Source organism: Triturus cristatus, chromosome 1_2, assembly GCF_964204655.1.
Source record: "Triturus cristatus chromosome 1_2, aTriCri1.1, whole genome shotgun sequence".
Lineage (NCBI taxonomy): Eukaryota > Metazoa > Chordata > Amphibia > Caudata > Salamandridae > Triturus > Triturus cristatus.
The window spans coordinates 79993040-80008153 of record NC_140580.1 but is presented as its reverse complement, the minus strand read 5'-3'; the positions used below and the strand labels follow the sequence as shown (position 1 = coordinate 80008153).

Sequence of the window (15114 nt, the reverse complement as noted above, 5' to 3'; positions counted from 1 at the left end):
ATTAAAGTTCAAAAATATGCTTCCGTGCAGAATGGAATCAGTAACGATCAATAAAGGGCCTCTGGATCAGTAAAGTGCCTCCGTGCTTAAATCTCGATGCTGCTCAATGTTGTTAAAGTCACATTTCATGAATCAAAGAACAAAACTTTATACACTATGATTCTATGAGAAGGTGAGAGCTCAATAAGGTGCTTCTGTGCATATAAATCGTTACTACTCTCCATTTGAATCCAAATTTAACATTTGATCTACTATAAGGATGAATTTCCCAAAATGTCTGGTTAGGTGGATTTATTTCCTGGAGAGACAAAGTATTATAGCTTGATGACATGTTCTCACCCAATGTTCAATAACAATGGGTTTCCACAATACTTGCCTCTCCTGTAGTAGATGGGGGCAAATACATACCATATGTAGTAGTGTTTCACTGGAGAGACCACATAGTCTGCAACTTGACATTGACCAATTTTGTATCCATCTTGGAGTTCCATCATTAGTTGGGTATCGACGAAATGTTAGCTTAAGACATTTGTCTCTTATGAACGGTTGTGAGAGAGTCAGTATTGTTGGGGCTCTATTTTATTAAATGAATTGATGACCGAAGAGGCATGCTTTTTTACTGCTACGGCCTCCTTGTCCAACAATAGGGATAGGAAATTAGTTGATCAATTTAATAAATGCTCGAAAGCAGTTTTGTTTCTATCCAAATGGGCAAAAGACTGAAGGTAAAAAGTATTTAAGCTCTCCACACACTGGCATGATCATATATTATAAGTTCTTGCCACTACAGATTTGTAACCCTGGCAAGAGTGCCAGGATCAGATAAAAATGGAGAATATAAGCATTTTAAAAATGTTAATTGTCTCAGTAGAGATTGGCTGGTCAGGCCAAACTCCAGTCGGACGTTTGCATGTCCAATATTTTTCAGAATCTTAAAAGTGGATTTAAAAACTTTTATTTGTAAATTATTCAGACATTTGGAGTCTTTACCCTGGAAAATTACAGTCCCATAGCCTAGAGAGGAGATCAGCTTTGCCTTCATAATTTTAACTCATGACTAAGACATAAGAGCTTGTCTCATATTGTTCTAAAACAAATTAAAGAGATGTAGCTTTAGCCTTTAAATGGATTAAATGATGTTTAAAATATACTCTACCATCAAATGTTATTAGCAGTACAATATTTTTATTGCACTATTCCATTTTCATCAATGGTGGCATTTATATTTTTAATGCAAAAACATCACTTTGATAAATCCTGTGTTATAAAGTTAGGGTCAGATGTCTTCCCTAGTAACAAAAATACACTTTACTGTTTGTCTCCACTTTCCTATATAATACTACATCTTATGTCTTTGCTGTTTCCCACAGGTGTGTTCAAGATTTGTCGTATCACAATTTTACATCGCCTACCAGAAAGCAGGCACGATTTTCCTTTCGTGCTTTCACCTTCAGAAACATTCATTCAAGAGTCTACCTTCAGTGTAAGATAGCTGTCTGCAGCATAAACGATGACTCCTCCCGCTGCAGCCAGGGCTGCATCCAGAGACACAGAGGAGCACTGAGCTCATCACAAGATGGGCCAAATTTCATTGTGGGGCAATAGAGCTCTAGATGAACAGGATACCAGATGGAAATGTCTCTGCCTCAATTTCAAGCCAAATAACTCAGAGTGCACTATAACATTTCACGTATATTTAATGATATTAAGCACCATAAAAGAAGAACGTAAAGCATGTTGTTTATCAAAATACAAATATTTTAGAAACAATTTTGCTATAATTATAGAAGTTAAAAGGGTTGTCATTAGTGCACAACTAATATTCTCGATTTCTCTTTTATCTTTGATCATGAAGTGGCTCAAGAATATGTTTGAGTTCTGAAATTGTTTGTTAATGATATTGCCATCATGGAATCTGTATCCTCATTTGGATCAATCAAAATAAATGTTTTGCTTTTCCATAACTAGTTGTTGGTCTATTGTTCTATACATTTCTCTCATTGTTGCCATCAGTGGTCCCATTCACAAGGGCCCTTGTACACAATTCATTTTCTTACTGATATGTTTTTTCCTGGTCATTTGTATAGAGAACCCTTTCCCAGTTTAAGTTAGTTATCTTGCCTCATCACTGCTATGAGCTTGTGCTCCAGCAACTCACATTTATGGCACCTGTCAGTCACTCTTCTCCTTCCTTAATACTATAATCTGTTAATATTTAGGCTTTCCATCTCCTTGAATCCATATGCCATACATTTCTCTGTCTGCTCTTCAGTTTCCTATCACTGCTCTATATTCCCCTGTTTCTCTCCAAAATCTATGCATTTCCATCTGATCATCATTAACCCTTCAGCTGTCCTTTTACCTGCTCTACTCTCCCTCACTCGCCAGTTTCTCAGTCCCCAAACACTTGTCACTCTATAGATCCCCTGATCCATCTCCATTTGTTTTCCACTTCTCCTTATCTGATCCCAAAATATCATCAGCCCCCAAACTGTTCCACTTCCACTTAACATTTTTAATCCAATTTCAACCTCTCCCCTTCCATTGTCATTCTGTTTCATTCAATCTCTCCCTGTTCCTGGACTCCCTGATTACTAACCAGGCCCATCTCAATGTATTTTGGTGCCACAGAAGAGAAGATATTTTGGTCCTTGTTGAAAATGGCCATGTTTTGTGTGGGGTATCGATAGTTATTACCTATAAGTCCTTGGTAAATTGCAGAGCGATGTCCGTCAAATGTCACAAGTGGACTGCGGCACCCATTGTGCCATCCACTAAAGTGACAATGTAAAGTTCTGAGGAGTGGCTCTTGGGTCCAATATCCACACTTGGTACAAGCCTTTAATGTGTGTGGAGGAGTTCCTTATACTAGTTACACCTCAGGTTCTGGAAAATTCTTCCCCTGCCCCTGTCAAGGTTCCAAGAAGTCTGGGCAGTGGTGTAACAATAGCTCACACAGCCCCCGCAGTGCGGGGGGCCTGGCCTCCAGGGTTCTCCCTCCACCACTGTGCACAGGCAGTAACTGAGTACTCCTGACTGGCTCCAGAGTGTGGGGAGCCCAATTCATTTACTTTGCAGGGGACCTCCTCAAGTTTTGTTTTGCCACTGAGTCTGGGGTGAAAAAATACAGGGCAGGCCTGGTGTCAGGTTCCTATTTGTGTGCAGGAGATAAAGACCTTTAAAATGCAAGTGGGTCTGGGGACAGCTCCTCCCAGTTATCTTGCCAGGATGACCCATCCTCTCCAAGCCTACGTCCCTTTTGTGACACTGTTTGAGAGGAATATACAAACCCCAAAATAAAGCAACTCACAGTCATGAGACCCAGGATACTGGTAGAAGGCACAAACAGTTAGGTTAGGAAAAGAAAACACCAACCTTCTAAAAGTGGCATTTTCAGAATTGTGATTGAAATCCTGACTTTACCATTAAAGAGGATTTCTAATTCCAACTAATTTAAGTGTAAACAGCATATGTCTATCTGATCCCAATCCAGCGATACCACTTATTAAATGTAACAGGGTAACCCACTGTTAGTCAATGGGGGCAACAGACCTCACAATAGTGAAAAACAACATTAGGTGGACAAGCAAAGATTAAGCACACATGTCCTACCTTTTAAGTACAGTGCATCCTATCCTTTAAGGCGTGAGGGGCTACCTTGAGGCGTGACATATGTATTAATAAGGCCTGGCATAATGCTTATTTTATCAGGTTGAAAAGGCAGTTTAAACTTGCACCACAGGCTCCAGTTGCAGGTCTGAAACATGTTTTAAAAGGCTACTTTAGGGGTTGGCACAATGAATGCTGAAGACCCACTAGCAGCATTTAATGTACATGCACTGGGTACATGAAGTACAAATTACCAGGGGTGTACAACTAAATTAAATGTGCCAATTAGGTGTAAGCCAATTATACCATGCTTGAAGGAGAGAGCTCAAGCACATTAGTACTGGTTAGCAATGGTAAACCTAAGGCCATCAAAAACAAGTCTAGCAAAACAGGAAGAGATAAGACAAAATTGTTTTTGCAAATACCACACCAAGGATGTCAGGTGTAACACCAGGGACACTTTTCCACAGCGCAGGGCTCCTGGCACACTCCCTGAGGTAGTGATCTTTCTCTCTCTTGGAACACACAGACTCTCTTCCTGAACAGTCTTCCTCTTGTCGACTCATAAGCACTCCTTCACTCTGTTAGCAGGGAAGCAGGCCTCCACCTCCCCCAGGAGAAGCTGCGGACTTCAGGTGATGTACACTTACCTCAGGAGACTGGCTGTCAGGAAAACATTTTCCATGGTTACACAGCAGCTCTTCAAGTACTCTGCAGAGTACTTCCTTCTTTGTTCTAGAATAACGTGGGACTGGAACAATGTAAGGTGCTTTGGATCCTACTTTTATATACATTTTGAAACAGGGAATGTGGAACCCCAGTCTCAAGTTTCAAGCTGGAGTTTTGACAGGAATGTGACCAGCCTGTTATACTGGCGGTCAGCAGCAGGTAGCTATAGTTTTTTTTGTTGCAAATAACTTTGGCACCATTTGACTAATATTATTTCAGCTGCTGTCTGGAAAGTTACAGGGTGACTTGTGAAGCAGGGGCCAGTAAAAAAGAGGGATTCAAAAAATGCATTTTTCCATAGGAATTTTAGACACAACTACAGCCCAAACCGCTGAACGGAATGAGAGTTGAAGTTTGCAGAAAGCTAGTGCAAAAAGAGGGCTTTTTGTAATTTGGTGTAAATCGGTTCAGTGATTTTGAAGTTATTAAAGAAAAAAGATTATTGTAAATCTAGAACACAGATCCACTGAGTGCCAACAGCGATGCCGTGATTGGCTGACACCACTTCAATAAGCAAGTGGTGGCACCTGGGGCCCAAACTTTTTTTTACTACCAATTCGTGGTGTACCCACAGCAACGTAGGTCCCGGGGGGTATTGGAACAATAGATATATTTGGGGGATGCAGCCACATGTGCCCTCCTCCCAGAATGGGACACCAGGAACCTTAGTCCTGGGCCAAGCCATTTAAAACAAATAGGAGGGGGTAAGTGGCCCACCCTCCGAGGTTGATTTGGGCCCCAGGACCCTCCCTCCCCAGGGCCCAGTCATTATCAAAAAGGGGAGGGGGAACACAGTCACCCTCCCTGGGGCGATATCTACCCTGGGGACCCCATCCCAGGGAGCCCTGACATATATAGAATCGGTAGAGGGCTGCGCAACCACCTTCCCCAGGGACAGCTCATATGCTTTGTCCTGTGGTGCCTACATAGTTGCGTAATGATGAAGGCAAAAAAGGGGGCGCTAGAGGGTGCACAAGCAAGATGGCCGCACTTGCATGAGGCTCTTGCAGCTCAGGGCTTATAATCACATAATATCCTCCTCATATGCCGCACCAGTGATCCCAAAAAGCGCTACAACTGGATCGGAGGACCATCTCCAGGTTTTGCAGCAGATGACACCAACGAGATCGGCCTGATCACCGAGCAATTCCCCTCCGAGATCGGCGCTGCTGATCTGCCAAGATGGCAGCCACGCGCACTGTATAACTGCTGATATCACCGGAGAGACGCATGGGATCTCAGCGGGGGCCTGAGAGGAGCCGTAGCATCGCACATCAATGGACGAGGCTGCTAAAATTATCTACAATGTCCCAGCCTTAAGGACGAGCCATAAGACACAGAGCACTGGACCGCAACGTGCCAACACACCCCATGGGCCCTCGCAACACCGGTGCTCGGCTCCAATCGCCGTTTCCAACAGAGGCTCACGCACGCCACCACTGATGCCAGTGGCCAGAATTGTCACTGGACAACGCCTCTGAGATCGCCCTGGGTGTAGCACAACTGCCCAGTGAGTGGGGGCCACCCTGCGCTATACTGCTTTACTAAAGGACTGGGGTACACCCGCTTCCTCCACTCTCACTCCCCTTTGTAGCTACTGCAATTAACCGCACCGTAAGAGCCCCAATCCCACACCACTGCGGGCTGCAGGCAGGTTCCAGACTGTGAGACAGCTCGCGGCGCACCAGCCACCCCCCTACCTGCTCCAGACTCCTCTGCGGGGCCCGAGACTCTTGGCCATATTGAGGGAGCTAATTATGCGCCTCCACAGAACCCTGCAGGGACCGCCATGATCACCGAGACAGGCACACCAGGACTACAGGGTACAACCCACTGGGCACCTGAGGGACACCCCGGCATGTAGTGGCATTGCCCCGGACAGACATGGCAAAAAAGAGCCCCATCCACTCCCTGAAAGGCTGAGAAAATGTCTCATCACTGTTGTGCACAGCCTGACTGGATATTCCCTGCTCCAGAGTTCGCTTCTGATACACCCCCTGTAGCACCTCCTAAAGTGCCTTAACCGGGCAAGGTGAACGCCACACTTCAGCATAAGGGATCTTCCCCTTGACGGTCACGGCAGGAACTGAATGCCAGTTCCCTCCAAAAGACAGAACCCACAACTGACTGGCAACCGAACGCTCAAGGCCATATATTATAAAGAGATGGCACGTGAATGGTATTCAGTGAATCCCCGCGGAGCTGCTTCTTGAGAGCCTTTTATAATCCTGCAGAGCGAACAATCTCATTCTTGCCATTGTCCTCAAACGTTGCACACCACGTAGCTGCTCAACCGCCACAAAATCTTTTCCCCTCAAATGGCTCTGTGATAACAAAATAGGAACACCGAAGCGTAGAGTGCATCCTGGGGAAGACGGACGGAAAGCAAACCAAAATACCATTCGAGGCTCCTAAGACCTCCAGGACGCAGAATGAGGCAGATGAAGACACAACAGATGCTCCCGCCACAGGGGCGTCTACATCAACAGAAGATCTGAAGGAACTGCTTCTCACCATGAAATCTAGCTTAACCTCAATAGAATCCAAGATGGACTCCATGTGCACGCGGCTAGACAATGTTACACATAAGCTCGAGCAGCACGGAGATTTCATCAAAGAAATTGCGCAGTGCATTTCAGAGCTAGAGGACACTTCCACAGCAAACACAGAGAAGATGCTAAACATGGAAAAAGTCCTAAAAGTGATAGCCTCCATGAATGAGGACTTAGAATCTATTTCCTGGAGGAACAACTTTCTCGGCGTACCGGAATCCACGAATGGAGGCAGAATGGAGGAATATGTTGAAAATACGCTCTTTGGCGGAGAAGCATTCTCCACAGTGCTAATAGTGGAAAGGGTACACCGGTCACTGGCTACCCAACCTCCACGGGAACCACCCCCAAGACCAATAATCACGAGAATACTAAATTACCGGGACCGCGATGCCGCCTTACGTCTAGCGAGAGTGAAACAGAAGCTGTCAGTTGAAGGCACGGAAATAGCCATATTCCCGGACTTCACCATGACAGTCCAGGAAGCCCACAAAATGTTTCTCCCAGTCAAGAAAAAACTCCAACAGGCGAACATTGCTTATGCCATGCTGTTCCTGGTGGGCCTGAAAGTTACATTCCAAGACAAACATCACTTTTTTACCAACCCTCAACACGTTAATTATTTTTTTAAATCTTTATCCAAGAGACCCTCTGGCCGCGGATCTCCCTCCAGTCCAACCACTGCCAATGTTGCCCTATCAGAGATAGAATGATAGAAATATTGCAGTAGGTCTGCCAACCAGCCGTGGATGCCGTTTGATGCAGATGTCATGAGACATGCACCCTGTATACCGCACCAATACAGCAAAAGTTGCACCACCCCCATCGAGGGCATCATATGGGTAAAACATCCACCACCCGTCCCGTAGTGCAACGACAGAACACTCGGCATTGTGAGCCATTATACTTGTCCCTGAGCACCCTCGCACTATCGAGGAGACTCTATGTCGCCCTTTAGCTTCTACCCAATAGGAAATCCCTAAACTGATTTGGATTTTCGTTGTTACAGGTGTTAATCTAAGCTCCCCTGTTGGGGGCCTTGTTATACGGATGCTTGGGTGGGGAGGGAGGACAATACGGCACAGCAGGATTGGGCTGCTGATGTGGGAGGGGGGAAGGGAAGTTATTTTTTTGCCACTAGACACAACTAATCGCCACACACACGCAGTCTGAGCACATGACATGACTACGACACCCATCGCACAGTTTAAAGCATGCGCCCGAGATGTGCCTCCATAGTGCTCCTAGTTACAATATCCTAACATGGAATGTGCGCGTCCTAGCAACCCCCGCAAATGCAGGCATATTCTAGTGTATCTAGACAGACATAATGTACAATGTGCTATGCTACAAGAGACGCACCTCTGCCCCGCCACCCTGCCCACGTTTGCAGCCCATTGGGTGACACTTCGCTGCTTCTCCTCGTATTCCACATATGCACGAGGCACTACCATTAGGACGCAACTGCATCTTAAGGGGACGGATGGCCTCCCAATCCATGACATTCATCAGCTGCCACGGCCCTAATACCCACGACCCCAAATTTTTCCATATCCTATGGGGGAAAGTTTTGGACATCGGCTCTGTGTACGTGGTATGGGAGATTTCAATATCACACTGAATCCATCTATTGACCGATCACACCCCCAATCACACCACTATTCAAATGCCCAACACCATTTAAAAAATATCATCATGGACAACGGGCTGATTGACGTCTGGCGCAGTCTTCACCCCAACGGTAGAGAAGGAACTTGCCATTCCACAGTACACTCCTCATGTTCACGCATTGATAGATGGATGCTATCCATGGGATTGAAATCGTGGCTCACCCAAGCAATACATTTGCCACATACCTACTCAGACCATTCATCCGTGCTAATAACCCTTACCCACCCCTGCAATGATACACCATACAGGTCTTGGCGTCTGCCCACACATTCACTATTAGACCCCGTCTTTAAGTCTGAGCTGGAACAAGAGATAGAGGACTTCTTCCCACAAAATGTACACTCAGTGACACAATACTCCACTATATGGGAGGCTTTTAAAGTCACTATCCGCGGAATATATATTGCTAAGGGAGGTGGGATATTAAAAGACATTCCCGAAGCACACTTTACAAACTAGAAAAAGACCTAAAACACCCAGACGGCCAAATGCAGAGGACACCTACCCCAGAGCTGCACGCGCAGATGAGAGACACAATAACTGAATATCAAGAAACTGTGAAAAGAGAGTGCAAATTCAGGGGGAAACACTACCAGGCCCGGCAATACGGGGAGGGAGAAAGACTGGGTAAAGCGTTCGCAGCGATAATCCGCCCACCCAGATTCTTGAATACCATACTTTAAATAACTGACGGAGAGGGCCAACTGCATAGAAACACCTCAGACATCGCAGCCACATTTAGCAAATTTTACAGCACAATATATAAATCCCACAGAACGCAACCAGTAGATATTGTCCCTTGTTTTGAAGACAAGGCCATAGGCTGGCTAAATGATGGCCAAAGGGAGTTTCTCCTTGCCGATTTCGAGGATGACGAGATGAGTGCTGCGATCATGCAGCTACAATCTGGCCGAGCCCCTGACCCGGAAGAGCTTACGGACGAATTTTATAAAACATCCAGCACCACTCTCATCCCAATTCTTCGGCAGGTTTATGAAGAAGCTACGGAAACAGGGACCCCCCCCCCCAGACAATGCGCAAAGCGCTCATCATTTTCCCCTCCTAAAACCCGGCAAGCCGGCCGCCCAGTGCGACTCGTACAGGCTGCTCCCCCTTATCAACGTCAATGCTAAAATCCTAACCAAAAAAATAGCAAATGGCATTGGCCCCCTCATGACTGCCCTGGTACTGCCAGATCAGTCGGGCTTTGTTCCTGGCAGAGGGACGTCGCATAATCTCAGAACCTTATTTGATGTCTTACAGGACATTGACCCTGACACAAACACGGGGCTGTCTTTTTAGATGCCACCAAAGCCTTTGATTCCCTGGAATGAGACTATCTGGCTTTTGTACTTAGGCGGATGGGTTTCCCCATACCCATTCTGGCTTGGATTCAATTACTCTATACAAACCTACAGGCTAGCATACTAATCAATGGCACTCGCTCTCCCAATTTCACCATAGCTAGAGAAACAAGGCAGAGGTGCCCTGTGTCGCCCCTCATCTTTGCCCTTGCGATAGAGCCCCTTGCAGCTAAAATACGCCAGCTCTCCCACTTTCACCATAGCTAGAGGCGCAAGGCATGGGTGCACTCTGTCGCCCCTCCTCTTTGCCCTTGCGATAGAGCCCCTTGCAGCTAAAATACGCCAGCTCTATCAGGAATGCTGTATGCTGATGACCTCACCTTTTATCTCTATAACTCTGAAGACAGCCTCAATCCAATATTGCAGGTACTCATCCTCTTTGGGGTAGTATCCGGTGTTAACATAAATTGGAGCAAATCTCAAATATTTTCCCTTACTGCCGCAACGGCCAAGTTTGAACTAGACTATCCCCTCACCTGGTGTGATGACGCAGTAACATACCTGTGAATCGTGGTGACAAGAGATAGAAAGGAATTGATGAAAGCCAACTACGGGGGTGCTGGACCTCCTGACTGATAAGACCACTAGATGGATTGCCATGCCAATCTCAATGGCAGGGAGAACATCGTTGATAAAAATGGTAATACTCCCTAAGTTATTTTACTTATTTATTAACATTCCATACGCCCCCAGTGGATACTCTTTTAAAACCCTGAAGTCCCAGCTCATCCTTCTTACTTGGGGTAGCAAACAAGCTAGTTTAAAATGGGGAACCCTCGCTCGCCCATTTAGTGCCGGAGAGTTTGAAATTCCAGATATGGAACTGTACTTTAGCTGTGCACAAGCCTACTACGCTGCATACTGGATGGATCCAAAGTCCTATATGCCCTACCTAGCAGTGGAGAAGGACACATGGCCCCTACTTAGCTTATCTAAGCTCCCCCACTGTCCCCAGACCCAATGCCTTCACCACGGTCGACTGCATTAACAGTGCTTGGAGGGATTTAGCCCGCCGCCTTCAACTCTACATAATTTATTCCCCCCTGCTGCCTCTGCAAAGCAGATTAGACCTCCCGGTTACACAGGAGGGAGGATGTCGGCAAATGCTCCAAAAATTCTCAGCCCTGACCTTGGGAGACCGATAAAAAAATGGGCAGTTTTGCACGCAAGTGGAATTCTTCGGGGAGACACCACCCACTTCTCTGAAGGTCTTCGTGTATGTTAGACTCTGACAGGACATCAAGACCCTGACCCTAGACTTCCCACATGAACCCCCACCATGGCCCCATTGCGCGCCCTGCTCCAGAAAGCCACTCCCACACATCTAGTATCCATGCTTTATCAGACCACCCAAGCAGGCAGTACATACGAAGCCCCCACTGCGTGAGTGCACTGGGAGGAAGACCTAGGTCTCTCCTTAACAGACGAGCAACAGACTTACTGTTGCCAACAGACTGAGGAAGATATCTACCAGCAGCAGACTGCAAATTATCCACTACAAATACTTACAATGCCTCTACTACACACCTGCAAGACTTATGCGCTTCCATTTAAGAGACACTAACCGCTGCGACAGATGTGGGAGGGAGGGTGCAGACTTTCATTATCTTGCTTAAGGCTGTGCTCCTGTCCAGCAGTACAGCAATACTGGGCAGAAGTATTAGAGGCGCTTGACCAGATGACCGGGTTGCACATACCAGATGACCCACTTATTACAGTACTAGGATCTACCAAGGAACTCGCTGTCCCATTCAAGAAATATATATCCTTGGCGCTCTTGCTGGCCAGCAGATGGGAGAGAGGGAGGGCACCCAAATTGAAAGAATGGTTAAATGACCTCATATTTTGTCAAGATCAACTGAATACATATGCTGAATTATTGCCACCATCATCTCGCCCACGAGACATTTGGAGCCCTTTGAAACTATACCTCTTAGCGCAATCAGATACAGCGGACGCTGCAGTGGCCCAAACAGCTAATCACTGAATGCAAAGTCCCGAGGGTAGCGCAGAGAGGCCTGCTGAGACTTTGGCGTATCTGAAACATAGATTTAAAAATATTGGATGCAATGGAGACTGTCAGCTATAAGAAACTGCATTGTGACACTGATTTTATCGTACTTCATTGATAAGTAAAAGATTGTACTGGCTATGTCGTGTGGGAAGATTTCACATCTTATACCTTTTTTCTGTATAATCCTACCTAATAAAAACAGAGTTAAAAAAAATACAAAAATTATGCAGGCAAAGAAACCTATGTTTGCTCTTTTGAGCAGTTTAGTAACTCCTGCCAAGCTGTAGAAAACACCAATTCCGGTCCTTCCCACACTGAAGCAGTCAGGTAAACAGATGAAAAGATAGCTCCCACTCCCAGGGAGCAGGGTTTTTCGCTGCTCCCTGCCAACACCCACTCCAACCACTAATTATCCCACATATTACATCAGTCATGACATCTTCTTTGACATCATTGATAATATCAATGCAACATTTGCAACTAAATTATTAAGGAGAAAACTGTGCATGGTGAGGGTGGAAATTTTGGTTACCTTAGGGCACGAGTTATAGTTTCTCAAGATAATTATAACTGCTGAATTTCTATGCTTTTATGTGTGTCAATGGGACCCTAACTATTAAGTCTCTCTAACCTTTGGTTTTTGAGTGAATTGCTAAGGTTTTTTGGGGTACCCCTAGCACAAGTACAGAGCCCTAGGCCTGTGCCTGACCAGTTGAGATCCTGGACCTGGGCTTTGACCTGGAGTGGTGGACTAAGCATGCCCTCATAGTGGACTACTGTCCCAGTCCTTGAAGTAGCACATAAAGGTGGTGGCAGAAACCTTTGGTTTGAGATTGATAGCGTGACCAGACCTTTTTATGTGTGCACTGTAAGTGTGACGTACAGGTCCCTTTTGTGTACATTTTCTCTGCTTTGTGAATGCTCAGAACATTTCACTCTCATCCTGTGCCTATTTTGAGTAGGCTTGCTTTTGTAGGTTGCATGCAGCATATGCACAGCAGTAGGAATCTGTACAGCAGAATCATATAAAGGCAGAACTCCGGGCTCTCATAGTCCTACAACCCTATGTGTAACATACACACAGTAAATGCCCGTGCACATGACAATTTTCTGAGATGTCAACACAAGCTTCTGGTTTCAGAAAATGGCAGAGCATTTCACAAGAGGAGTCATTAGACTGCCGTCACACTGACACAGATAAAAAGGTCAAGTCACACTACAGATTCACAAAAAATGTTGCTCTGATACTTCCACTGTATATGCTACACAGAGGACACAGACAGTAGTCCACTATCCCCTATGGGAGCATGCTGTGCCTGGGCCAAAAATAAAAGTCAGGATACTAGTTCTACATGCAGTCAGACCTTCTAAACACAGTGGTGATATGTATGTAATAACAACACTAAACATAGCAGCTGGTGTCTGTCTTGCAAAGGAATCATGCATAGTCTATGATTGTTTTAAAGTCCAAGCATGGCTGCTAAATTTAGAACCAATGTGTTGCCATTTTGGAATCATAAAGCAATGATACCCTATGGACAACAGCATTTCATAATGATATTCTGATTTAGAGGAAGTTGTCACATGGAATACAGTGCACTTCAGATGAAATGAGCAGCAAGCAAGGAACCCATTATCACTGCCTTGAGAGCTGTAATATCCTCTTAGGACAGCAAAATAAAAGGAGGAGAAGCAAAAAAAATGAAAAGAGGACTATAAAAGGAGAACATTCAAAACTAAAGGATGGGTACCAAGCCCTGATGCTGCAGTGTACTCATGTTTAGTTAGATGTACAGAGTTGTTCAGATAATACCATCATTCACAGGTCAATGACTGACGCAGACTGAAGAATTACCTCATGCGGTTCGCTGTTCTGGATGGAAGTAGAGTGTAAAAGACAGTCAGACAGACCAATGGTAGTACACCGTGGAAACACATTTTATTATTTATATATGGATATATTTTATATCTATATGGATGGCTCACTGACACAATATCGATGATAAAAATACTTATTCACAAAAATATCAGACAATAAATATAATTCTCAAAAAATATGCTTTGCTTACTTAATTAATAAAAACACAAATATCGTTAACCAATATATCGCAGTTAAAAATATCTATTTTTACTTATGCCGATAAGACAAATATTTGAAACTAAAATGTAGTCACCTTTAAATACACATATGAATTGCCAAAATACCACAACACACAATATCGATTACAATATTATTGCAAAAATAAAGGCATTTGATTACAAAACAATATAACAGTAAGAAGCTAGGAAATGTGGTTGTGTCTGCTTGACAAATGTGCCTAAATTGAATGCCAAGGCAAGAGAGGATGAGGAATCACTTAATAACAAATGCATTCAATTGATAAGATCTGGGCACAATTACTACTCTCTAATCCACTTTGATATTGCCCAAAACAGAAGATTCCATGATTTATCAGGAAACAACCATAATAATACAGAATGTAGAGTTAGGCACACATACATGGCAGAGGGCCTAGTGGCTCTAGATCTACGAAAAAGTACCCCTCTAGGCAGTCGGAATACATTCAAATACAGACCCCTGCACCCATGTTCCCACTCTTCAGACCCTTCTCCTGCTAGCCTTAATCAAAGGGAGGAATTGAGGACACCAAAGGTAGACTTACGTAACCCTAGGTGCTATCACAATATATATGACAGGGATAGAGAACCACAGCCTGTAGAGAGGGCACAGTTGCCAGCCCTACCCAATGGAATGGGTCTAAAAAATGGGCCACCATTTGAAGAGACTCTAATTGTAGTATTTCATGATCAAAGCAAGGATCCAAACACCATTAATATTGTGTCCTGGAATGTGGCAGGTTTGAAATCCAAATCTGGTGACCCTCCATGGAAAGCATTTATAAACCACATTGACATCTGCTTATTTCAGGAAACGTGGTGCTTGGAACCTGTGTATAAGGCTGGTTACCTTGAGGTCTGCATCCCAGCTCAACATATTGGGAAAGGCTGACCTTCTGGTGGTTTAACAGTATGGGTACAATCTGTTGTTGTAGGATGAGTGTTTTTGCAATTTATGTCATTTGTTTAATGCAATTTGAAAAAACCCAAAATAAAAACTTTTAAAAAGAAAATCAATATGGGTACGATCATCACTGATTGCAGACCTAGGCCTACT

The 15114-nt window shown here is 44.7% G+C and overlaps 1 protein-coding gene across 1 annotated transcript in view; it reads left to right on the top strand.

Moving 5' to 3' along the window:
• The window catches only part of LOC146866840 (scavenger receptor cysteine-rich domain-containing protein DMBT1-like), a 380014-nt gene extending 378204 nt beyond the window's left edge, over positions 1-1810 (top strand). Inside the window, exon 5 of the mRNA XM_085614577.1 lies at positions 1371-1810. Coding sequence (XP_085470703.1) covers positions 1371-1605 — 235 coding nt within the window. The 3' untranslated portion in view covers positions 1606-1810. The remainder of the gene's footprint in view (positions 1-1370) is intronic.
• Positions 1811-15114: the final 13304 nt, after the last annotated feature.